The following is a 26,783-nucleotide window of genomic DNA, read 5'->3' on the forward strand; positions in this document are numbered from 1 at the left end:
GGTTCTTTGGAAGGGGCGCAAGACAAAACTTCTGCCCCCCAAAGTTACACCCACTCTTACATCAAATCCTGGATCTGCCCCTGGTCAGTGGGTCAAATAAGAGTGAACACCAAATAAGTTAGCGGCCTCGTTGCACCAAGCTACATTTTCTGTAGATTGCTAAAATTGAACAAAATTGTGATTCTAGTATTTCCAAGCTGCTTTCAGGCAAAAAAACAAAAGAGAAGACAATAGTTCCCGCCAATAACAAGACAAGGACATAGATGTCAGGCTTTCAGTAAACCTTCTAGCGAAAATTGAATTTTGTCTTTTCGGTTCTTTGAATAAGTACATGTAAATTAAAGAATAACATGAACATGTCTTAGAAAAGTTATTTTTGATCACTTAGCTCTTTCAAAGAGCATATATATAATCTGACCTGTAGAAAAAGGTGAAATGAAATCCTTATCTTTTAAAAGCGGGATTGAATCAATAAAACACTTAACCCTGACAGAGAAACACTTACAGGCATTGTACTTCAAATAAAATCCAGATCAATCATGTTGAAAAAATTAAAATGAATTTGCTCTGTTCAAATACTAATGAGTAATCAAAACAATGTCACTTATAAATTTTAGTTTTTGTAGGTCAGTATATCTTGATTTGATCAAAATGGTCAAAATGTATAACAGAAATGCCTTTTTTTGAGCCTGCTCTTTTTTTTATGCCCCCACAAAGTGGCGGCATATAGGGTTGCCCTTGTCCGTACGTACGTACGTCTGTCTGTCTGTCTGTCTGTCTGTCTGTACGTACGTACGTCCCGAAGATTGGCCCTTTTTTGCCAAAAATACTTCAAAAATATATGTTTCCAATCTAATTCTTGAAAACTGTTTGTCCAATCCTCACCAAACTTTAAACACATGTTTGTGACCATAATATCTTGATCAAGTTCGATAGTCATGGAAATCGCTTTAGTCATTTAGGAGTTACGGCCCTTTTTTGCCAAAAATACTTCAAAAATATATGTTTCCAATCTAATTCTTGAAAAGTATGTGTCCAATGTGGATCCAACAAGTTTTTTCCTGCCTGAATGGCGCCATATAACCTATACAGTCTTGCGATGCCGTAAAACCCAACTCAACTCAACTTATCCTATATGTGCAGATTATCCTGAATAATCATTATGGCTTATTTTCTGTGACAAAAAATCGAAGTGGGGGCATCCGTGTCCTATGGACACATTCCTAGTTTTTTTTAAATTGGCTGGATATTGTGATTATCTTGGTATTGTTGGGGTCGTCTTCAAAGATCAAGTGCTTTGACCTTGGCCATAACTCAAAAAACATTTAAGATATTTAAATGAAACTTGGTACACATTTTGACTGAGACCATATACATACATGTATGTATAGTAAGGCAGATAACTCTGTTTAACTCTGTTAATATGTGTTGAATTATGCCTCTTTTTTGACTGAAATATAACAGATGAGAGTTAGCATTCCCTCAACAGACCTCTTGTATTTCTGGAAAATATTTTTATCATCTCTTTCTATATTATAGAAAACATGGCTTTATACATATGATTTATTTATTGTTTTGAACTTGATTCCCACAAAGGTGATCCATACCTTTTGAAAAGACCTTAATGAGCATACAAATCTCTTGAAAAGGCCAACTTAAGTTTATCACTATTATTAAAGGATTTTTATTGTTTTGACGCAATGCTTGTTCCTAGAAAACTAAGGACATGATTGCGATTTGATTTGGTTTGTAAGAGCTCATGATGACTACCTTTATACAATTTGACTGATTCGTGAACCAAGTAAAATTAAATTTGCAGTAAGATTGCAAAACAAATATTTTTCTATGCGTGACGTTACAACAAACAGTTTACATAACAAAACTGATGAATGAACTTTCCTAGCAAGCTACATAAATGCTTTTATGTGCCATAAAATTTAATTCGAGGGATTAATCTTCATTTTCCCCATTATATTCAATTTGGCCATGGGATTCAACAAGGGCTGACGTTATAAGGAAGAAAACTCATGTCATTAACATGATCGTGCCGGTAAAGTTTCAACATTTCTTATACTTTGTCCACAGTTGAGAACCTTACGACGGCCGCTGTTAACAGTTTCAAGGAGATTGACAACAAAATCAACGAGGGAAATCGCAACAAAACAGTTGCCGCCACCAGCATGAATGCCACTAGCAGGTAAAGTAATTACAGATTTGAGAAACAGAGAAAAAATGTGATAACTAAATTATTGAGAAATTTAGTTTTAGAATCTAAGCCATTGAGCAATCAACAAACCATCTATACAGAACTATATGAAATTGTATGATCAGGGGATTTCAGTTAATTCATTTTCGCAAATCATTATTAATGTTAAACTGATTGTTTTCTGTTCTGATTAAATATAAAAGTCCTATTATGGCTTTCATTATTCTTGTTACTGTTGATTCAAACTTTCTTGCATTTGATGTTATGGTCTTGCAGTTTATTGGTATTGTTATAATTAGAAATATGATTGATAAACTTATGATTCCTTCTTTCAGTCGAGCCCACACAATTGTGGCGCTCACACTGACCCAGAAATCTCCCAACGAGACTGGAGAAAGTATGACAAGAACAGCCACTATCAACCTGGTGGATCTGGCTGGCAGGTAGCAGAATTGTTTTTAGCTTATGTCTGTTTTATGTAAAAATGTCCAGTAATTGTTATAGCCCTCCTGTCATTGTAGACTTAAGCTTTGGCTTTTTTTAGTCAACCTGCAAACACTTTATCCTTGGTCATAGCTTAAAAACTATTCAAGATATTCAAATCAGGGGTGTAGCTATAGCCAGTTTGGGATTACGCAGATCGATAACATACAGCATATTAACCCCTACACCCCCTACCCCCCCTTCGGTTTTTATTTCAAAATTGGAGTTTTTGGTATGACAAAAACTTAGACCTGTCAAAATTTCATTACGCAACTGCCTATTTGCATACAGTCAGCTACGCGTCTGCAAATGAACTTTGGTACACATGTTTTACATGAGGCAATTTGCATAAGTCTAGCATGGTACAAAGCTCTGACTTAGAATGTATGCCTCTTTTTCACTGTGCTTTAGTTTTATGTATTTTCCACACATACCGGTAAATATCATCATCAACTAAATACTTGGAGATATTTAACTTTTAAAATTATGGGTATACATGTTGAATATATAAATTCACTTGAACGACTGTGATTTACTACAGAAAGGCTTTGCAATCGACAAGTTGCTTTGTTTATTATCTTAAAGTGTTCCTGCGCATAATAATGATAACATTTGACTTGTGAAATAGTGAGCGAGCTGACTCCACTGGGGCAACAGGGGATCGATTGAAGGAAGGCTCTGCTATCAACCAGTCTCTCAGTTCCCTTGGTAATGTGATCAAGGCCCTTGCCGACCAGTCCACGGGCAAGAAGAAGGTTGTTGGTACGTGGAAAAACCCTTTTTTTTATTATCTCGCGAAATTTTATTCCCCTTACAGGATTTCATGTGGTGGTGTGTTTTTTCTTTATGCAAAGAACCCATTCTCCAAAACTAGAAAGAAATGCCTTTGACTTTACCATATGAACGTTTCCTTTTTTCTGAATTAAATCTTAATCAACACCTTGAAATTACACATTCAAAAGGTTTAAAAGACACAAACATTTCCGTGGCTGAAGAGAGATAACTCTTGTTAGACCTTATTGAGACTGCTTGTTGTAAATTGTACCTTCTTTTTTCAGTTCCATACCGTGACTCAGTGTTGACCCGTCTGCTGCAGAATGCTCTCGGAGGCAACAGCAAAACCATTATGGTACGATGCAGCCTTTCAGTTCCTCTGCTTTAATGAAAAGCATTGTTTTTGTTTGTCAGTTGATAATGTCTAAAGGAATTCTGATTATGTTAGAAATACAGTATGCTGTATTCAAAAATATGTTTAATTTAAACTAAATTTGTCCTATAAATAAAAAAAAATTAGAAGTCCATTTCAGACTGATTTCAGAAAGATCTTTATATAGTTTACCTGATTTTGGTCATCATTTTCCCGTAAATAAATATATCTTCTACTGTAAAATTTGGTATGTCAGCTTCTAACGCCTATCCGTTATGTTACAGATTGCTGCCCTCAGTCCGGCTGACATCAACTATGAGGAGACGCTGTCCACTCTCCGCTTTGGTGAGTTTTTACAGCATTTTAATATTTAAAAAAAAGAGGCAAATAAGGACAGCGTATTCGATGACCAACTTAGATCCAACTTAATTTTAACAGTAGAATCAGATTGTCTGATTGGACTTTAAAATTCACTGGCCAATATACTGAATGGAATCACTGAGGACGAGGATGTAGTTCATTGTTTATGTCAAGTGTGTTGTCTGCTCAATAACTATTGAAGCCTTTTGTCCAATCATCACCAAATTTGGTCAGTATGTGTATTGGCATAATACCTTGGACAATTTGATAACCAGCCATAGCTCTCTAGTCATTCAAGAGTTATCGCCTTTTAATTATAGAAATTACCTTAAGCTCAACAGTTTAATAAATCGTTGTCAAATCATCACCAAAATTGGTCAGAATGTGTATTGGCATAATGTCTCAGACAAGTTCATTGACCAGCCATATTGCTTGAGCCACAGGAGAGTTATCCATCAATAATTATAGAAACCTGTGTCCAATCATCACCAAATCTGATTAGAATGTGTATGAGCAGAATGTCTTGGTCAGGTTTGATAAACAGCCATGTCACCTGAATCAATCCAGAGTTGTGGCCCTTGAATTGGCAAACACTTATTTACAGTGTTCGCTCTCTAAATTTGGCTTAACGTACAACCACTTTTCACCAAACTTGGTGGCATAAAACTTTGACTAGCATATGATGTGACATTTGTAGCTTTTGTTATTCACATGTTATAATATTTTTCATCTAAACACATTGACTGTAGCAATAGACAAATATAAGCAGGTTTTAGCCATTTCTTGAATGTTACAGCCGACCGTGCAAAGGCCATCAAGACTACAGCCACAGTCAACGAGAGCCCGACCGACAAGCTGATCAGAGAATTGCGCGAGGAAAACGCCAGACTTATGGAAATGTTGAAAACTGGCGGGGTTGTCATGGCGCCATCAGGAGGGGGTGGAGGAGGTTCCTCTGAAGGTAGGTTTGAGTGGCGAGTTCATGTTTGACTGAAATTTAAAGGTACATTCTGTTAGATTGTTTGCAGCAAAATAGATATAAATTTCACAAAGAATGTTAGGTTTAAAACATAACCTTTGATACCACTTTGCACGCATATTTTCATTTCTGATAAAAACAATCAAATCTCAGCAATCACAGACAAATTTTTGAATGATGTTTGTATTGGTGTCTATACATGTAAGGCTAAATCAGGCAGTAACCATCTAATAGAAAGTACCTTGAATAATTAATGTTACCTTACTGTACATAAGTTTGCACTCTGTGTTTCGTGATTTTGTTATAAGTTGTAACATTTGTCCAATTGTTCATAAATTTGTTAAAGTTAACAACGTGATTAACGACATTGTTGTTAACTTTTAAACATGAAATATTCTAAGCTGTGCTCATATATTTAAATATAAACAAATACAACTGAAAGTTGTCTCCAATCTTGTTAGAAATTCAGCAGATCACAATTGTATCCATTAAACCTTCAGAGCAGTAACGATTTGAAAGTTAGCAGCAATGACGTTAACGTCGTTGTTAACTTTAACAAAGTTCTGGACAATTGGCCCATCGTCCGACAAATTAGTATGCATCTCCTGTTTTTATTTGTAAGCAAAATAATGTTATGTCTTGTGTTATGTTAATTGTTTGATAATTATGAATGGATGTTTTGTATTTCATAATAGAAAATGACAGTAAGTCTTGCATGCATGCCCTTTGTATATGCCTTTTTATATGGCAGCATGTTTTTTAGCAAATAATACAATTGCCAGGTCAGAGTTTAAAATTATATGGCATGTTATTTTTTAGTATTTTTTTTTATAAATGTTTATTAATTTCATGTAATCTCTGAATTATTTAGTTTTTATTATGGATGACTTTGTTTTTTTGTTCATTAGATAGTTTAAAATAGAACACACATTATGTATTTGATTTTAAAGGGACTCGATCATGTTTTATGAGGTTTTACAACACTTTTTTTACATTTTTGTGAAAATTGGCCAAAATTCTTCTTTTTTTAAGACATCACCATGTGACTGAAAATGCTTTTAACATCTTGCTGAAAACTGTTAGTACTGCTCTTTTAAGGACTAGACACCAGATATTACAACTGCAAGAACAATTTTTTTTTGTCAAAAACTTAAATAAAATTGATATCTTTGTGTACTGTTAAAAACTTAAATAAAATTTATATTTTTGTTTACAACACATTTACCGGTAATCTAAACTGCTGATATATATATCACTATGCTAACGACACTTGTATCTTTCAAAGTTTTTGCATATTTTTCCAATTCCAAAATTTACTGGGTTAGTCTACCATGTAAATCCCAGTGAATAGTGTCAGTATATGTATTTTGACTAAATCCTGTGACTTTCACATGCTAAATAAACACTTGATAAACTGGGAAAAATATTATGTGCTATTTCTAAATGAGACAGCGACAGAATATTATTTCAATCACTTTAAATTACGTATTATCAGCCTCATACTAGCTCGTGTTGACAATTCTAGTTTTGTTTTGAGGAAATACGGTATTTGCTGATTTTGGAACCATCTGGTGTCTAGTCCCTTTAAATTTAATTCATATAAGACTTTTATGCTCAAATGAGCATTTATCAGTTGCTGTTTGGTGCTTGTTCATAAAATCAATAAATAACTCAATTTCAACAAAATGAAAACAAAATTGTAGCCAAAATCATGTGAGTGAGTCCCTTTATTGCATGACCGCATAATTAAACAATGCTACATGTATTTATTTTAGATGGTGAGTCGACATATTTGTTCGTATACTGGGTACATTACAGAATAGCTGAAAAAGACTTAATTTAAACAACAAATGGTTGTTCTTTTAAATATCATGTTCCTAACATTTTTTAATAAGAAAAATATTTTTGATTGCAGTAAATTGAAACAATATATGTTCAAGTTAATACTTTTTGGAAATTTATTTGCTTTACCCAGCATTAAGCATTTATTGAAAATGCCTCTATTTTATGTAGGAAATGGGTATTTATATCTGTTTGTTAACACAAGGTGGTTAATCCCATCAGTAAGAAGTCTTTTACAGTACTTTGACTTAGTTTAGCTATTTTTACATGTTACACTTTTTCTTCACTACCATTACAAACAAAAAATATTGTGTAAAGAAATAGTTAACATTATATCATATAAGTAAATGAATATCTGAATATTGTTATATAATAGTTAATAAGCGGAATGAAAAACATACTTTAAAATAATTATATTGTATAGCTAAAACTATATCCCATATATTAAGCTGCAGATTCTACTGCATTTCATCTAAATAAGGTTGTTAGAGATATGGTATGTGAATAAGTTTGTAATATTTGGTAAGAAAAATCAGTGTGTGTATACCACGTGATAAATTACGTCATAAATGCTACGTCAGAAGGCAATATTTTGCTTCAAATGAAGACTTTAAACAATAACTTTACCATTTATACACCATTTTAAATGAAACATAGCACGTTACTCTACGCCGCTGACAGAGCCCCACATTCGGTCTTTTACCAGAGTTTAATTGAGAGTTTAGTTTCTTAAAACAGTTTCGACAAACCTTTTCTCAAAATCACCGCCTGATGGAGCACTGTCTTAACCTAATTTTGGAAGCAGGTTTGTTGAAGCGTTTGGGGAAACTTATCACCTAATCAAACTCCTGTTATTAAACGAAGGCGGGGCTCTTTAAGCGACATAGACTGCCCTTTGTTTCATTTAAAATGGTAAAATTTATCTTTGTTTTAAGACATCATTCAAAACAAAATGTTGCCTTCTGACGTAGCATTTATGACGTAATTTATCGCGTGGTATATACACACTGAAATGACCATTATTAAGCTTAAATTTATCATATGAAATGGATAAGGGCGTGAGTTCTACAAATCTTTTTGGATCTCAATTAAGCACACCCTTTGACTTTATCCTCTTGTACATTGGGACAATTTCAAATAGGATGGGATAACACTGGCCTTAGTAATAACTGAGTTATACCCCTTTTGGGCCAAAAATTAGAGTATTGCATGGCACCATTTGCAGTATAGTTGTTTAAACCTGTTTTAACCATGCTTCTATTCTAGACGGTGAGTCAGCATTATTAAAATGGTTGTATGATGTACAAATATCTGAAAAAGACTTTATTAAGGGAATCTCTTTTAATTATTTCTAAACCAAAGAGTACTAAAACAATTTGGGGAATTATTTTGCTTTTCTAACAAATGTTAGCTGGAAACAGCTTTTTGCTGCTAAACATGGAAGACATGAAATAATGTACAATTCGGAGTCTTTTACAGTATTTTGTCATAGAATAGATAGATAGACAGCAAGTAAGATTCACCATTTCGAAATGACACTTAAAAACATTGCACCATCAATATGTTATTAATATTTTATTTTTCTGTACTTGAAGACATATTTCTTCTCTGTCTCCTAATGTTTTTATTTTACAATATTTTAATAATCTACACTTAGTAACATAATTGCAATGCAATTATGGTTACTGGTTTTATAAATTCACATCAGAATTTCTATAATATAAATATCTGTCATGTGTTTCCGGTGCTGATAAAAAAACTGACATGAAGGCATGCGCGTAAGCCGGTAATGAGGCTTGCCGAGTTATCGGCCATGCAGCGTGCCAGAGGGTCGGATTTTTCGATCCGCACCGAAAAAAAAAATGATTGATATTTTTTCTTGCATACCTAAAAATATCAATTCGTAGAAAAATTGACTTAGAACAAACTTTTGAACATTTCACCAAAAAGCATGTGCAATGTTGTTTACTGACGTCATAAAGCGCAGTAATTATAAATCACTTTTAACGTCAAATACATGTAGTTCCTCTAAAAATTGTGTTTTTACGATTATTTATTTACAATTTTATTTAAAGTCTTGGATACTTATATATTTGATTGTGCTTTATTAAAATGACATAGTATACTTTGCATAAACCATACAATAAAAGAAATAAGAAGTGGCGCGTTGTTGTGCGTTCCAGTCAAGTGACCCATGTAAGATGGGTTGTTCCAGCACTGGTCACTTGACTGGAAACACATGTCAGGTATGCAAGAAAGTCTGTTCTTGCATAATAGATTATGTGTTTCCATATTTTACCATGGCCCGGAAATCTCTGTCTACCCAACCCTAATGTTAAGACAACTCAATTGCCACATCACGCCATCTTCAAATATAATTATACTGGATAATAGTACTCAATTATGAGTATGGTGTTTTAGAATGACTGAGTAAAAAAAAAAGAATACTAGTCTATACCAATTATTTTACATTAACTTTAAATTAACGTGCACCATGATGTTGATGTCAGTGTACAACTACAACGCATTTGCTATTGTCGAAAAGTATAAAAAGATTATTTTCAAAATTAAATATTCCAAAAGTTATATATAATTAAGCAAGAAAAAAGTATCATTCATGTGAATATGTGATCAAGGATCAAAATTTTATCCTTTGGCATGCCGCGTAGATGGTAACTTGGCATACCTAGTTATCAGCTTTCACATTGTGTCTTTGGGTCAGGATTTTTTATCAGCTTTGCATACAGTTAGGGTGAAAGATACTCATGCGTTATGTCTAAAAGTATAAGCTTATATTTCTGCATATGGTAAGAATATTTGTAACTTAGTTCGGGTCTTAATTGATGTCAGTTAAATGTGTGTATCACTTATCAACATGTGTCAACTTATAATTCCTGCTAGAAAATAGAAATGGTATAGTTTTGTGCACATCAAACATCATAGTTATGCACTTTAGATTAATGTAAAAATTGTTACTTGTATTGGACGAGATATTTTTTACAATATAATATTTCTTAGAAAAGCCAATGTTTAGTTATAGTGTAATGTGTAGATTTCATGTGTATGTGTGTGTTTTTCAAGTTATTTCCCATCTTTGAACATACAATTTAGGCTTATTTGTATTTTTTATGAGGTAGAAATAGGTTAATCCATAAAGATTATCATCTTTGATACTACATTATTATTAACTTTTTTAATCATGTCCTAATAATTTTATCTTTTTTTATTTTATTTTTAATTTTTACCTGCACATCCCTGTTTAGAGGACACAGTAGTTAATTTGGTAACACACACAGTGAACAATGTTTTAGAGATTGTTTTGCATAAGAATTTTTTTCAGTGTAACTTTGTGACAGCTATCATTGTTTTGATGTCGAAGCTTTACTGGGACATTTAATTAATGCTTATATATGCCTTAATCTTCTGAAGAATTCAAGAAAAATAGCTTACAAAACTTGGCAGTGAGTGATGCTTATTTCAATTTATATCTCTTTTTAACTTTCTTAATCTCATTTTAACTTTCTTAATCTCATTCAAAATCTGCATATCTCACTTAACTGTGTTAAATATTCAGATTCTGATCTATTTTCTATTTTTAAAACATCTTTTTATATTTTTTAACTAAACAAAAAAGAGAAGAGATTACTAATAAACTTAAAGATTAACAGAGAATATTTGAGTCTGAATTTCTTTCGGCCTATAGGTGTTGTTGACTCCATGCTGGCCTGTTTTCTAGGGTGTTTATGTCACGTCAAGTGGATATTTTGTCATAAAATAATCATTAACTCATAAATCCTAAGTGGTCCGAATTTTCACATTAACTATAAGGCATTATTTTAAATTCAAAATGTGATGGTATTATATTTACACCACCTTTTCTGTTTACCGTTTTACAAAAATTAAAGAATGCCATACCTGCAATTGTTTTTCAGGGTATGACCAAATCATGGTGTTGCAGTATAGGAAAAAATAGGAAATACTTGAAAAATATATGGAAAATATAGGGAACATAATAGAAAATATGTGGGAAATATAGGAAAAATAAATGGGAAATATAGGAAAAATAAATGGAAAATATAGGAAAAAATACATCGGAAAATAAATTGGAAATATAGGAATAAATATATGGGAAATGTAAGATATATATGTAGGAAATATAGGATACAAATATATGGCATATACAGGGAATGATAAGGGAAATGTGGGAATCAAATATATTTCACTTGGTTAACAAGATAGTATAACTGATGATATTGTGAAAAAGAAGCTCATTTATATGTGTAACCATGCCGACGGATATAAGTGATGCCAGTATGGAGTTACTATGGAAACAGTATTTTGACTGTGCAGGAAATGGTATATCTGTTTCTTTGGATTCTTGTTCTTGAATAATGTTATAAAAAAATAGTGTATTGTTTTCAATGGAAAAAAAAAATGCCATTGATTAATATTTTTGCATTTACTTAATTTCTGTATTTTTCTCTTAGTCTGGCGTTTTGAAAATGTAATGTGATGTCATAAACTACTCAAATTTTGCTAAGAATCACCATTGATTATATTTGTCTCAAATGTTACAGGAAACTTAATCATTAGTTTATGAATTAATAAATAAGTACCAGTAATAAGACTGCCAAAATATGATAAAAGAATCAAAAATGCAGTTTCATAAGTCTTACGATACCTGAGTTGTGGCCCTTGAATTATAAAGTGATGAACTAATTTGAATGAATAAAACTGTAACAATTTCATTATTACTGTGGCAAGTAGCCTTGTATATGTATCGCTAAGTCAATAAGTAGTCTTCAGTGATCCTCAGTAAATTTTGAGTAGTAATATCTCCTTTTCTTACTTTAAAATCTTCTGTGTTGTAAGTTTTAAAATAGTTCTTTATTGGTGCTTGTTTTGTTGATAATGATGTATTTTTCTTCAAAGTGATTTAGGTGCAGTTCTACATAGAAGTGATCAATTATGTTATTATTGGAAATGCTGATTTTATTTTTCTAATACAATGTTTAAATCCATTTAATGAGCTTGTCACCGTCATGAAAGTTTGTAGCCATTTTTATTTTTGGCTTATTTGAAGTACATGTATGAGAAATGAGAATAAACCAAATAGATTAGAAATTGATCTGACTGTATACATGTTATGTGTTGACAGAGGTCGAAGAGATGAAACGTCAGATGGAGGAGGAGCTACGAAAGAAAGAGGAGGAGTTGGAGAACCTCAGCAAGACCTACGAGCAGCGCATGGCCGACGCCGCAACATCTAACAAGGTTTGGATTCAAGTTTCTCTCCTTTTTCCAAACACTTCAGACATATTGTTACCTTGTCCATCATTCAGGCATACAGGATGCATGGCCAACCCTGCTTCTTCTAACTTGTTCAGGGTTTTTTGTTTATTCAAGTTGAGCATTGAGCACAATAGTTGCTCGTAGTATTAAATGGCTGATGCAGTGTCATTTAATTACACTGCTAGATCAACATCTATGTGCACATTAAAATTGTGCGCTGACATTTGATTTAGAAACAAGAGCAGGCTTACATTTCAAAACAGTGAAATATTATTTTTTTCACTGATAAATCTTTACAAACCACTGCAAATCATAAAGTAAAAAAGCTCCATATAACTAAGCTTTGTATGTTTTTTTACAAGCATTTAATTATAAATCATTGAAATGCATTTCAGGGTGGTGTGAGTGCTGCGGACAAGGAGGAGGGGGACAAGAAGGTGATCCCTCATTTTTGGAATCTGAACGAAGATCCCGCCCTTACGGGTATGATTGTACACTTTGCCAATGAGGGTAAGTCTTTGTTACTCAATGTACATTATTTATTTCTGAAAATTCAACCTCACTGGATGAACTCTAATACTTACATTACTTTGTGTTTTGTTACTTACACAATTGTGTATTGTATTGTGTAAAAATATTGGAATGATTAGCTTTTCATCCTGTTTTTCAGGTACCTCGAGAGTTGGAAACAAGAATGCCTCTAAGAAGCCAGACATCATGTTGAATGGTCTCAGGTCAGTCAGTTACAATATCAAACTTTTTCTTAGACAGTTAACCGATTGATTGTGTTGATATTGAGCTTCTTTTTGCAGTCTTCCACAAAATCTTCCTTAAGTTGTCTGCATTTTCCCTCTAAATACTAATATTTATGCCTTTTTTTATTTGAAAGGAAGATTCAGACATATTCCTACTTAGGCCACTTTGTTTATGATTTAAACATCTGGCCTCAATTTATGGAAACTTCTTAAGCTTAACAGCCTTAAGTAGCTTATTTCATGTAGCCTAAATACATACATTCAACCATTTATTACCAAATTGGCGAAACACCCTTTTTAATTCATACGTGTCATGCAATATACACTTACCAACATCGATGATGAATTCCCTATTCGCTTAAATTCCAGTATTGGGAAGGACCATGCAGAGATCATCAACAAGAAGGGTAATGTGTCTATCAAGCCAGGACCCAGTGCCAAGGATATCATGGTGAACGGTACCAAGATCGTCGGTGAGACCAAACTCTCACACAATGATAGGTATGGAGTTGTAGCTGTCAGGTGACACACAGTTATTGTTAAGGAATATTCATTTAACAATGTACATAATGGGCCCATTGCTCAGAACTTTGTTAAAATAACAATGTAGTTGAGGTCATCATTGTTAACTTTCAAATATTTTCAGCTCTGGAAGTTTAATGGATATACACTAAAGTCTTGTGATCTAGTATTTCTAATAAGACTTGAGGCAATGGTTTTAGTTGTACATGTTTTATTTAAATATATGAACTTATCATCAACTATAACATATTTTAAAGTTAACAACAATTTTGTTAATCATATTGTTAACATTAATAAAGTTCTGAACAATTGGCCCAATGTTAAGTGAGTTTCTTATTGTTTAGGCGTTTAAATTAAGCTTCAGAATATCCATAATGTTATATTAAATCTTAACCTTTGATCTCAACCTCACGTTTCACAAAAGCTTAAAATCTAAACTAGTATACTTAAGTATAGCTTCATCTAACTGTACTATCTTTAAACCTATATTTCCAGCTAATGAAATCAACTATCAGCCTCCTATAAGTACCAGGCTTAATAGTTAAGAGTTGTGGTTGACCCTTGATTTAGTGGTTACACACTGAACTGTTAATCCAGCGGTTGCAGGTTCGATTTCCCACCTCACCACTAAAAAAATAATAATCGTCTCCCGGTATGGACGTTAAATGGGGGCCCCGGTTGACAGTGCTTTACACTGGTGAAAGTTAATGAACCAACTTTTTTTATGGAACAAATCATCAATATACATATAAAAAATATTGATTTTTCTAATTTCAGGATATCATTTGGTCCAAACCACTTGTACGTATTCCACCACCCCCAGGACTATGCCAAAAAGACCAACGCCGGGGAGAAAGTGGAAACGCCCACTTTTGATTCCGCCCAAGAGGAGATTGCCAAAGAGTCCGGGCTTATGACCACGCCCACTGACGGCATGTCGAAAGGTGAGAATAGGGGCACATTTTTAGTTTTACTACTTTAAGACAATGTTGTAACTATCTGAATTTATTCTTGGGTATAAGGTTCTGCTACAATAACTTTAGTGCTCTGAACAGTTAATGTTTTGTTCAACTTTTCTCTTCATAAACCTTTGTAGCGTTCTTTTCATAAATCTTGGGGAGCACAGAATCTTGTTGTCCTATGAAAATGTTTTTTTTTAAGGTTTTCAGAAATTTTGTACATTTTCGAAATCATTAACTCTATTTTTTTCTGTAAGCAATAGCAATTCCATTGAAAATCTCCAAACATTTATACATATACTGTCAAATTGTCTCTATTGTGATAAATAGTTTCTCATTATTAACAGAACATGTATAATTTATGCAAAATAACATGCACATAAAGAATGAAAGAAGTAAACTGTTATGTTTTCACTTTCAAACTCTCTATTTCTTTTAAATGATCTTAATAGCTAATAAAACATTATTGTATTTTGCTTCTGATTTCTGATTTGATTATTCAAATCATTCTGTCTAATATGTTCCCTTTTACATCTTTAATAACAATACTATTTTTCCTACAGAGAAGTCTAAAGGTAAGTTATGGTGTCTAACAATGGTTTGTTGTAAATCCCCAGTGCCAAAATACTTGTACAGTGAGTGATTCTGCGTTGATGCCTTTCTGCCATGAAATTTGCTTTAATGAGCTTTTACGTTTTTCTCAGAAAAAGTAGTTAATTGGATATATTTTCTTTATTTATTTCCCCCTTTAGATAAAATTAATTCAAGTCTTCAGAGATTAATGGCTGGATTCTTTACTCAATAAGACAATGAACACTACAGGGACAAGCTCAGAATCCTAAAATTTCACCAACATCTGTTTAAAGGATCGAGGATGAACTTTGGGCTGGCTTGTGACCCAAGTTATTGGTTTAACAAATAATATGCCCCTTACAAACACTTTCAAATTTTGTGAAGAGGACCTCCATAATGGCATGACCAACCTAACTTTTATTTAGAAAAAAATGGTCTGTGTCTCGAGCCAGAATTAAAATGTTTTCCATGTGGCCACATTTAGTAAAGAGTTTGTATATCACTTCCTGACCAACTCTCAAAATAAAATGAAGACCTGAAAGCTGGCTTTTATAGCCACTCCTGTCGTCCTTTTTTTTTCATAATTAAAATTCGGTAGAAAAAATTAACAAACCAAAAAAAATCTACCTACCTACCTTCAGGTCCAAAAAGTGGGCAGGTAAATAATTTTATTTATTGATCAATAATTAGTAAAGAAACTGGCCATAGAAAAATTATGTTCTCAATAAGAATGAAAGGTATAACCATACTAATATTGATAAAAGGTAATGGCGAATATCAATGTTACAAGTACACTAACTAACATAATGTGCATGTTTAAATGATGAATTTTTGCACTTCTCATAAGTTGTTGATTATTGCTCATGATTTTATTCCTCATCTTTCAACGAAGAGTTATATTTTATAAAAGACCCATCTAAATGTTAAATCCACCAATATCCACCTGCATGAAATAAAATTTCTAAGTTTTATTTCAGCCTTGACTTTCGAAAACAAACACCCTCTTTCTTTTTACATTCACTGAATTATGAGTTATAAACCTGACCCTGTTTATTTTTTAAGAATGCATGATTATTTATGATATTTAGTTCCAAGACACATTTTTGTTTCACTATTGCTAACACAGTGTGTGTATACCACGTGATGAATTGCGTCATAAATGCTACGTCGGAAGGCAAGATTTTGATTTGTAAAAAGACTTTAAACAAAGATAACTTCACTATTTCTTCACCATTTTAAATTCTATGTTGCTTACGGAGCCCCACCTTCGGTCTTTTACCAGAATTTGATTGAGGGTTTACTTTCTTAAATCACTTCGACAAACCTTTTCACAATACGGACATCTGACGGAGCACTGTCAAAACATTATTATTATTTTGGAAACAGGTTTGTCGAAGTGTTTGATGAAACTTAAATGACCTCATCAAATTTTGGTAATAAAACAAATGCGGGGCTCTTTAAGCGGCATAGACTGCCCTTTGTTTCATTTAAAATGGTGTTGTAAATGAAAAGTTATCTTTGATTTAAGTCTTCATTTTAAGCAAATTTTTGCCTTCCGGCGTAGCATGTATGACGTCATTTATCACGTGGTATACACACACTATAACAATGTGATTTCAATAATCACAAAAAATTTATGAGAAGGGCTCACTTTCACTCTCACAATTTAATGGTGTGTAACATTCAAATAAAGGCCATATGAAAATGTCCCCAAACTGTGTTAGCTTGTAAAAGCTTGAAACTTGCTTCAGAGCTTACTTTACTGCCATCTTTCATTCAGAGCTTAGACTCAGAGATGACAAAGCTCAAGATTATTCCTGAAACCAGGATACAGAGCTTTCATATTCAGACTTTTGTACATTATTTTTTTGTTATTATTATTTTTTATGCCCCCACAAAGTGGCGGCATATAGGGTTGCCCTTGTCCGTACGTACGTCTGTCTGTCTGTACGTACGTACGTCCCGAAGATTGTTTCCGATCTAATTCTTGAAAACCGTTTGTCCAATCCTCACCAAACTTTAAACACATGTTTGTGACCATAATATCTTGATCAAGTTCCTTAGCCATGGAAATCGCTTTTGTCATTTAGGAGTTACGGCCCTTTATTTGCAAAAAAAGACTTGAAAAATACGTCCCAAAGATTGTTTCCGATCTAATTCTTGAAAACTGTTTGTCCAATCCTCACCAAACTTTAAACACATGTTTGTGACCATAATATCTTGATCAAGTTCGATAGTCATGGAAATCGCTTTAGTCATTTAGGAGTTACGGCCCTTTTTTGCCAAAAATACTTCAAAAATATATGTTTCCAATCTAATTCTTGAAAAGTATGTATCCAATCCTCACCAAACTTTACATACATGATTGTGACCATAATATCTTGATCAAGTTCGATAGCCATGGAAATCGCTTTAATCATTTAGGAGTTAGGGCCCTTTATTTCCCAACAATACTTAAAAAATATCATCTCGATGTAAATGAGATGTGGATCCAACAAGTTTTTTCCTGCCTGAATGGCGCCATATAACCTATACAGTCTTGCGATGCCGTAAAACCCAACTCAACTCAACTTATCCTATATGTGCAGATTATCCTGAATAATCATTATGGCTTATTTTCTGTGACAAAAAATCAAAGTGGGGGCATCCATGTCCTATGGACACATTTCTAGTTTTTTTTTATTGTTTTTTTTTGGGGGGGGGGCATTTGATTTAAAAAATAAAAAATTTAATTGATATACATGGCTTTGGAAAAAAAATCAGGGGAGGTCTAAACCCCTTAAACCTGTTTTGGATTCAGTAAAACTTGTCTAATTTTTCAGGATTGTAAATATCATCGCTGTAAACCTGCTGATTGGATGTCCCAAATATTGAGTGTTCAATGATAGTGTCCCATATATATTAAAATATATATTTGTGAATGAGTGAGGATGTATTTGTTAAATAACAACCACAAATTGTTTTACCTGTTATTTAAATGATAACAAAATGTAGTCCTTTGTAAGTTCTGAGTATGTATCCAACAGGTCAGCAAATGATCAAGTATACATCTTATTAAAGCACAACAAAAATTTAAGCCCAATTTAAGTTGATGTGAAAACGTGCAACATTTTCCTTCCCCCAACCAGTCTTGTTATTGATTTGAATAAATGCAATGATCATATTACATTAGGTCTATATAGTTTCCAAAAGTTAACTTTATCTCAACTTCTGTTTTTCTAAGGACCCTTATTATTAGAAGTATATTATGTACCATAAGACAAGCTGCTCCTTCATCTCAGTGGAAAAAGCACCATGCTTGTGAACTCTGGTGTGCATAGGGTTGAGCTCTGCATTGGGCGCACATTTTCATCCTGGGTTTACATCAGATGTTTATTGTTTCAGATGAGGCTCTACTCCAGGAGGACCTTGTCCAGATCCTGCCGATGGTTGCCGAGGCCAATGCCATGGCTGAAGAACTGGGAAAGGGGGTCAAGTTTGAGATCAACCTCGTGTCACCACAGGCACGTGGGATCAAAGATGGCAGGACTGAGGTTTGTAAAGCAGTCTGTTATGTAAACAATAAGTATAATTATGATGGCGCAATTTTTTCTCTATTCAACAGTGTCCAGTTGGAAGTCAATCTAGGGCCATGATTGCAAACAGTCTTAAGACTCAAGACTCAAAACTTTATTGCATCTTTCTTTCTAGCTCAGCATTAGGGTAAAAAATGCCTGAATTTATTAGTTTTAGTTTAGTTTCACTATTATTTACACAAATCTGTATTAAAAAGGAACAAAATGTAAGTGATTTTCTTCCTCTAAAAAGTGTGTTTTTTTTAGTCTGAAATCAGACTTGAGACCATTATAATCACTCTGATTGACAAGATGGATTGCACAGTAACAATCAATAATTTCAGCATTATGATTGTTATTTACTTTCCATGAAATTTAGCAGGATATTTATTCTTATTTGTACCTATAAAACAAGTTTAATAAATTAAGCTTGAATAGCATTTGTAATAAGTTTAATAAACCTACCAATGTACATATTCTTTGATTATTGATTAAACAACAGCAACAACAAAAACAACAACAACTTTTAATGCCTTCAAGCAATATGTCTATATCATACAAACAGTTTGTGAGCAAACAGGTAAATTTCAGTATAATACTGAAATATGAACACAAGATGATTTATTGTTATATAGAAGTAGTGAAATATTTTGCAATTAATGGTGAATCGATGATAAAGGTGTCAGCTTCTCATCCAAGAGGTCCTAGGTTCAAGCTCCACAAGGAGCATATCAATGGCTTTCAGAAAACAGACTCAAGCATTATGTACGATAGCTGTTGATAAAGCATGATAAAGCTGAAATAACTGACATAAAACTAATGTTCTTCAACTAATGGCATTTTGCAGGTGATGGTGAAGATGCTGGCCCAGGATGGGAGCGGAAATGACTGGCTGTGGGATAGGAACAAGTTCATCAACCGCAAATACATTATGCAGGAGATGTACGCCAACTTTGCAGAGGGGGACGATGATTGGGACCTCCCTCAGGTAAAATACTGGTCCCTACACTGTGTGTGTGTTAACAAACAGATCATGCAGCAGATAGATGTACACCAACTTTGTTGATGGGGACGTGAATTAGGACCTCACTCGAGTAAAATATTCGTCCCTATACTGTTCTGTGATAATTTACCTGGAAATCAGCACAGCTTATGCATTGTAATTAAAAAGGGGCCCTTGAATGATAATGTTGCACTATTTTAGTGTTTCAACCAGTGAATATGCTTCTTATGATTTTTTTTTAAAACTGTTCCTCATTCCTTAAATGTTTACCTTTATGTTCGCAGGAGAGAGATCCATTCTGGGAACCTGCAGACACTGAAAAACTGATCGGAACATGCCACGTGCTGCTGCAGTCACTCGCATTCAACATTGACCTGGAGGAGAAGCTGGTTATCTCCGACTTCAAGGGTCATGACCAGGGGCACGTGGATGTGGCCATCGTGCCGTGTACCTCGGACTTCAAGCCTGTCTCTGAGGATGACTTTGTTGAGGACCCTAAGGAACTGGTAAGAATGAAGATGACTGAAGGACACTTAGTTTTTCATATTGAGAAGAAACAAATGTGTTAAACCAGTGAGGAGTTTTGGTTGTGTCAAATATTTATCAGGATGACCTTGGAACACATAGGGCCGATTGCTCAATGCTTTGTTAAAGTTAACAACATTGTTATCATCATCATTGTTAACTTTAGAATCGTTACTGTTTTAGAATGTTAATGGATAAACTTGTGGTCTGCTGTGTGTTCTAATAAGATCTGACAAAATTATTTTAGCTGTAATTGCTACATGTAACTTTAATTGGTTCTGAACAATCAGCCCATGCACATTTTATAGGATCAGAAATAAAGAAACGTGTGAAAATCAAACTGCTTGTTTCAAAGACAAAATAACAACAAAAGTGTATGTTAATAATAATAAAAATGTGACAGATATTGCTATATCTGGCAGAAAAGTTTAAGTATTGCTATAGAAGATTGACCTATTTAAGCTTTGAATTCAAAAAAATATATGCTCATATGAGTATGAGTATCTACCACTTGCTGTTTGGTGTTTGTTTAGTAAAATTAGGAAAGTAATTCAGTTCCAATGAAGTTGAGAAATGTGTGGCAATCATAAAATCTGTGATTGAGTCTCTATAAATGTTAGAGGAGGAGTTTCTTAAGAATTGTTATTGTAAAACATAAAGTAACAATCACTGTCTTATGTTGACATCAATCAAAATGCATTGTCACAATTTCAGATTGGGAAACCCTTGTACTTCAAGATCAACTTAGTGGCCTCCCAGGGATTACCTGCAAACATTGATAAGGTATGGACAAAACAATGCTCGTATCTTTTTAAGTAAAGTAAAGTAAAAGTCAAGTGTTAGTTTATTATAGTGTCACCCCTCTCTGTTATGGACCCGCCTGTTGGGCTTATGAGATGCCTACCCTTGTGAACATGTCTTCACCTTAATGCAAGAACTCAATATCTGCTTCTATTTCTGTATGCAGTTATTGAGTTATTGCACTAAGGTGACGATGTTTACCCTTATAAAAAATCCGATCCAATATGCCAGCTGCCTGGCAGGAAGGCAATTGGTACACCTCGAATAAACTGCAGAGTCAGCAACTGGCCATGTCAGAACAAGCCCCTACTAAAACTTGAACCTTTGACCTCCCACTCTGTAGGCAGAAGCTTTTACCACTAAGCCACAGAGACACATATAACTCCTACTGGATAATATTTAAATCTGGCCAATATTTCAATATCACCATCATGGTCTATAAGATGCTCTCACCCCGTAACAAGTAATTAATGTAAATTTAAAAACACAATGTACTGGATAATACAAAAAATTCTTATGGCTCTTTATTCTTCAGAGTTTCTGTCGGTACAAGTTCTACTTGGATAAGGACTATGTCCAGACCGATGAGATTTCCGGCACGATCAACCCGCAGTTCAACCATGAGAAGCGGGTCACCATCAAGAGTGTGACAGAGCAGCTTATCGAGTACCTCAACAGCGAGTCACTATACATCGAGGTCTGGGGCAGACAGAAGGCTGGCAAGGGAGCTAAAACACAGGTATGTTAGGAGCTGAGTTGAATAACCAACTTAGATGTAACTTAATTTTAAGAGTAGAATATGAATGTTTTGATTGGACTGAAGTATCATTGGCCAATAGACTGGAAAATTAAGGAATGTCTAAGGATAAGATTAACATGGAATTATACTCCTCGGGCCGAATGTTTAAAGCACCTTATTAAAGTCATTTCCTAGCTTATGTTTAAAATGTATAAATGTTTTTAACATTAAAGTAGGTTTTTTTCAATAAGGTCAATGAAAAGTAATAATGTTTTTTGGAATTGGAAGCCATTAGTATGGAGGCTGTGGCTTCTTTCTTATGGCCTTAAATTTCTTTTAATCATATTTCATTGATGATGCTATATTCCCTGACAGGGAGGCAAAGCGCCAAAGAAGTCAGCAGCTGCTGCTGGAGGAACAGCGGTACAGAACGGTGGTATGGGAGCAGCGCCTCTCCCGCCAATAGCGGACAACAAGAGCAAAGAGGAGGCGGCAAGATACAGGCAGGACGCTGAGAAGAGCAAAAAACGAGCAGAGGAATCAGAGGCCAAACTGGTAAGTATGGAGCCTTAATTGTGAGAGGGGGATATTGTTTGGCGTGGTCTGTCCCTCTGTCATAATTATTTCTGTTCGGAATCATATCTTGGTTGGGATTGGTCAAATTATGTTTAAATTTGGTCTGAATGTTCCCCTTGATGAAATCTTGATCGTTTGTAAACCCAAAAAGTACAGAATGTTTCTTGATACTGCCAAAAAAGTTATGTTACACAAGTGTGTCACTTGAGTCCGATAACTAATAAACATACATACTCTGCAGATCAGTCTTTTTCTTATATATATTTTATATTGTTTGAGGCCATACTGGTAATGTACACAGTATTTCTGATAAGTTAAATAGAATAATTATTGCTGTTTTGAGATTGGCCCGACACATTCTAGAAAAAGAATGATATTGTTGTATGATTGGCATTTTAAGGTATGCCCATGTTTGTCTATTGCAGAGCAAGATCAACAGCTACCTCAGGGAGAGGAAGACTAAAGGACACTCGGCAATGAGGGTAAAATATGAAATACATTGATCATTTCAATCTCCCCATATCACTATAGGAGTTGCATTCACCACGTCACATTGTGTTGTATCCCATCGGGTCTAAAAAATGTTGTGTGATGAATCTGGGCTTTCTAGAGTTATGGCCCTTGACTTAGTTGAAAATGGTTAAAAATATTGTGTCTCAAATGCCTTTCCAATATTGCACATACTCTTTCATAGATATTGTTGGTCAGCATGGGAAATGGTGCATCCATAAATTGTTTCAATTTCATTCAGTCTTACAAGAGTAATGTCCCTTGACATAGTAAAAAATTGTCTGAAAAATATTGTGTTGCATGTTGCTCCAAAAGTATTGCACTTACACACATGAAACTTCATAGAAATGTTGGTCAGCAAAGGTTTTTGTACACCTGCCATTTCTTTTACATTTTACTGTGTTTAACAAGAGTTATGGCCCTTTAATAAGTGGAAAAAAAAATGATATGATTTTTTTTTTTGTGTGTTGAATGTAGCTACAAACTTATTGAACCAACACTGGTGAAACTTTGAAGGATTGTTGGCCGGCATTGGCAGTTTTGCATCTGCCATATTTTATCATTACACTCATAAACTTCACATTTAACCATTCCAGTGTCCACCTGGCATCTAGGGGTATCCATCATGACTGTGATAGCTCTAGTTAAAAATGAATTGAAACCTTTTCTTTATTAATATAACATTAATTAATGCCAATTGAAATAAATAACAATGCTACATCTTTTTCTTGTCTTCAAATACACTAATAACATGAGTTTTGCTGGTGGTCACCGAGGCGGAGAATTGCTCCAAAACTCTGGTTTCCCCTTAATCATAGGACCACATCTTTGCATACTTCCATGCCAACAAACAAATATGTTTAATATTTTAATAACCTGTCTTCTTAAGTTTAAGCTGAGCATTTACTAATTTCAACACCTTGCTTATCAGATCGAGGATGTTGAGGCGTTGCTGGCCGGGCGTACACCCCAGGGCCGGCCTGTTGAGACGACTGTGGTTCAGGGAGGAGGCGGCGGTGGCGGAGCAGAGGGCTCCAAAGCCTGCACCATACAGTAAACACTGAAGGGAACCAATGAACAGTCCAAAGAAATTATTACAGGGATTTTCAACAACATTGGGATTATCAAATGTTTTTTTCCGATATAATTTATTGGACTAGTGACATTTACATTGTTATCAATACATATGAAAGTTATTTCATCTGTTATTACACCATACGGAAAGACCACAGAAAACCAAATCTTTAAGGCCTTCGGGAAATGCTGCAGAAATTTGAACCATTTTGTTTAATAGAAACAAGTTAACATCTATAATTGAACCAATTCATACAATACCATTTGGATAGGGGACATCATTGACATTGTTTTGTTTTTGTTATTTTATGGGACATGCAAATTCTACCAAGAAAGATGTGCAGATGAAGTGTTAAATATTCTGAGATTTGAAATCAATCCTCTCTGCTCTTAGACTTATGTTTATCTGTTAAAAATCATAATTTCCTGTTGTTATTTATGTTTATGATTTTGTCAATATTTAAAAGATGCAATTTGTGGCCAAGCTTAATGCATATTTCTTTTTTCTATTTCACAAATTAAAATATATGTGTACATGCAATTATATGTTTCTGTGTAGATATGTGTGTCTGTGCATATGTATGTGTCTTTGCAGACATGTGTGTCTTTGCAGACATGTGTGTCTATGCAGATATATTTGTACATGCAGATGCATGTTTCCATGCAGATGTGTTTCTGTGTAGATCTATGTGTCTATGCAGATATATGTTTATGTGTAGGTATATGTGTTTAGGGAGATATATGTTATGTGTTATATATGCGTTTATATAGGTATCTATACAGAAATATGAGTCTTGTCTCTGTTTTTTATAATTTATAATGTCTTATCTTTTGTGTTTTAACTGAATCTCTCTTATTGGCAATATATGGAACTGTAATGCCCAAAGGCAAGAGCATTTCCTTTAAGTAGAATGCAGGGATTGTAGTTAACTTAAGTATACAGAAATAAGCCAGTCTTCATTACGGTAAGATCCTAACATCGGAATCAAAATTGAGCTACAAGATCATGTAACATTGCAGCCAGTGACAAGCCCAACTATGTAAAATTGGAATTTTTAAGAAGCTCTACAGGCATTTCACCCGTGCTTGGCTTAAACTTATTCTGACCACTATTGTATATAGTTATATGGGACAGTAAAATGCCAGTTTGTATTTCTTGTCATAAAAATTTGTACTTGAAATTTTAACAAAGCCTACTAGCATTTTAACCATATGGAAAAACTTGACACTCTTTTTTTCTTGAATTTGCCTTCCTTTTCACTTCCATTAAGGGGACAATCAGTTATGTTGTTAAGTTTGTGTAAAGTCTTTTCTTTTTTGGAGGTGTCGGGATTAATTTTGTAAACAAGCAAAGTGTGATTTAACATTGTGATATTGGCATGTTACTTACTTTTTTTCTGTCATTCATATGATCGGACATTCTTTAACATCTTAGAATATCTTTCGTTTTTTTTTTGTCAGAGAGGTTTTGTTAAATGAAAAATGTCAAAATCTGACAGGATAATAATGTGTTTTACAGTATATTTCTTCTCAAATATATTTTCAGTCATTCATGTAAGTAATGAAGAAACAAGTGTGACTATAATGGAAAATAGAAAACGTTGTCCGCAGACCCAAATCAATATGGTGGTCCATGTGGTTTGGAAATGTTCTAAAGTTGAATTCCTATTCTCCATTTGTCTTTTTTGTTCTGTGCAAAGCTGGTCTTTGTGTAATTTATACTCATGGATAAAAATTGTATACCAATCTGTGTTTGTATCTCCAGCTAACTAAGTGATTGAATTGTTCGGGGTTTTTTACTTTTTCATACAGGTCATTAATTTCACCGTGTTAGAAAGGGTAAAAAATCATTGGAAATATTATTCAAAATTGTTTTTGCTGTACCAAAGGAAAACATAATAAAAAACAACAACACAAACCCTTTATCTCAAAATGAATTTTATATATATATTAAACAATCTTTATGACAATTCTACTGAAATGTTTTTGTTTTTTTATTAAAACCGATTTCTGTGATAAATAGTATTTACTTTTACAAATATGTTTTGTTTTATGCATATAGTCTATTGAAACCTAGATCGCTGTGATATGTTTCGTTGTCTCATTGACCATTCATTTTTAATTTTAAACAAGGACTTACTACTATTATATTTTTCTTTTTCATTTACAAACGAACGAAGATGGTTAATTGTTGTAATAGTTATTGATTCATTTTATCCTCCATTTTTTTATTTCTAAATTATCATTTTTTTTATCATTTTACTGATCAAATGTATTCAATAATTATCATACATATAGATAATCATAACATTATTAGAGAAAAAGAAATTCTAAACTTTTTTAACTTGAACTGATATTAAATAATATATGCAGAAAATATATATAATCAAAATAGTGTTATTTTAAAAAGGAATAAAACTAGATGATCTTTTATTATGGTTATGATCAAAAGCATCATTATTTTGTATAGAGGTGATTTTCAAGTTATTATTGTATTTCTCCTTGATTGATAAATATTATTTCAGTATCAGTGAAACATATCGTAATTTCCATCCAATATACGTGTATTTCTGTAGTCTGTAGCAATTGTATTTTTCTACTGTTTTATACATTCGTTCACATGTTTTGTGTGTTATAAATAAATTGTGAATATCTGTATTAATTGTCCTTTTTATTTACTGTGAAAACTGAATTGGACGGAAGAATTGTATGTCACAAATTTCAAGTAACCATGAACTAGTTTTGGAATTGATTTACCAAATTATTTTGTCATTTTGCCGAAGCTTGTAAATAAACTCATCTTGTTTCGAAGCATACTATCCATGTTGAGGGCTAGTGAATGTTGTCACATTCATGGTTAAGGCAATTATAAATTAATTGCTA

General features: G+C 33.6%; 1 protein-coding gene across 1 annotated transcript in view; it reads left to right on the forward strand.

The window, feature by feature from the left end:
• LOC128232412 (kinesin-like protein KIF28P) overlaps positions 1 to 26,558 on the forward strand; it is a 37,146-nt gene extending 10,588 nt beyond the window's left edge. Inside the window, exons 4-22 of the mRNA XM_052945943.1 lie at positions 2,086 to 2,197; positions 2,542 to 2,649; positions 3,318 to 3,451; positions 3,748 to 3,818; positions 4,121 to 4,181; positions 4,993 to 5,157; positions 12,176 to 12,291; positions 12,705 to 12,819; positions 12,980 to 13,043; positions 13,434 to 13,565; positions 14,364 to 14,530; positions 18,503 to 18,651; positions 19,520 to 19,660; positions 19,960 to 20,181; positions 20,915 to 20,983; positions 21,537 to 21,740; positions 22,116 to 22,295; positions 22,742 to 22,798; positions 23,758 to 26,558. Coding sequence (XP_052801903.1) covers positions 2,086 to 2,197; positions 2,542 to 2,649; positions 3,318 to 3,451; positions 3,748 to 3,818; positions 4,121 to 4,181; positions 4,993 to 5,157; positions 12,176 to 12,291; positions 12,705 to 12,819; positions 12,980 to 13,043; positions 13,434 to 13,565; positions 14,364 to 14,530; positions 18,503 to 18,651; positions 19,520 to 19,660; positions 19,960 to 20,181; positions 20,915 to 20,983; positions 21,537 to 21,740; positions 22,116 to 22,295; positions 22,742 to 22,798; positions 23,758 to 23,883 — 2,393 coding nt within the window. The 3' untranslated portion in view covers positions 23,884 to 26,558. The remainder of the gene's footprint in view (positions 1 to 2,085; positions 2,198 to 2,541; positions 2,650 to 3,317; positions 3,452 to 3,747; positions 3,819 to 4,120; positions 4,182 to 4,992; positions 5,158 to 12,175; positions 12,292 to 12,704; positions 12,820 to 12,979; positions 13,044 to 13,433; positions 13,566 to 14,363; positions 14,531 to 18,502; positions 18,652 to 19,519; positions 19,661 to 19,959; positions 20,182 to 20,914; positions 20,984 to 21,536; positions 21,741 to 22,115; positions 22,296 to 22,741; positions 22,799 to 23,757) is intronic.
• The last annotated feature ends 225 nt before the right edge of the window (positions 26,559 to 26,783 follow it).

This window comes from Mya arenaria, chromosome 1, assembly GCF_026914265.1.
Source record: "Mya arenaria isolate MELC-2E11 chromosome 1, ASM2691426v1".
Lineage (NCBI taxonomy): Eukaryota > Metazoa > Mollusca > Bivalvia > Myida > Myidae > Mya > Mya arenaria.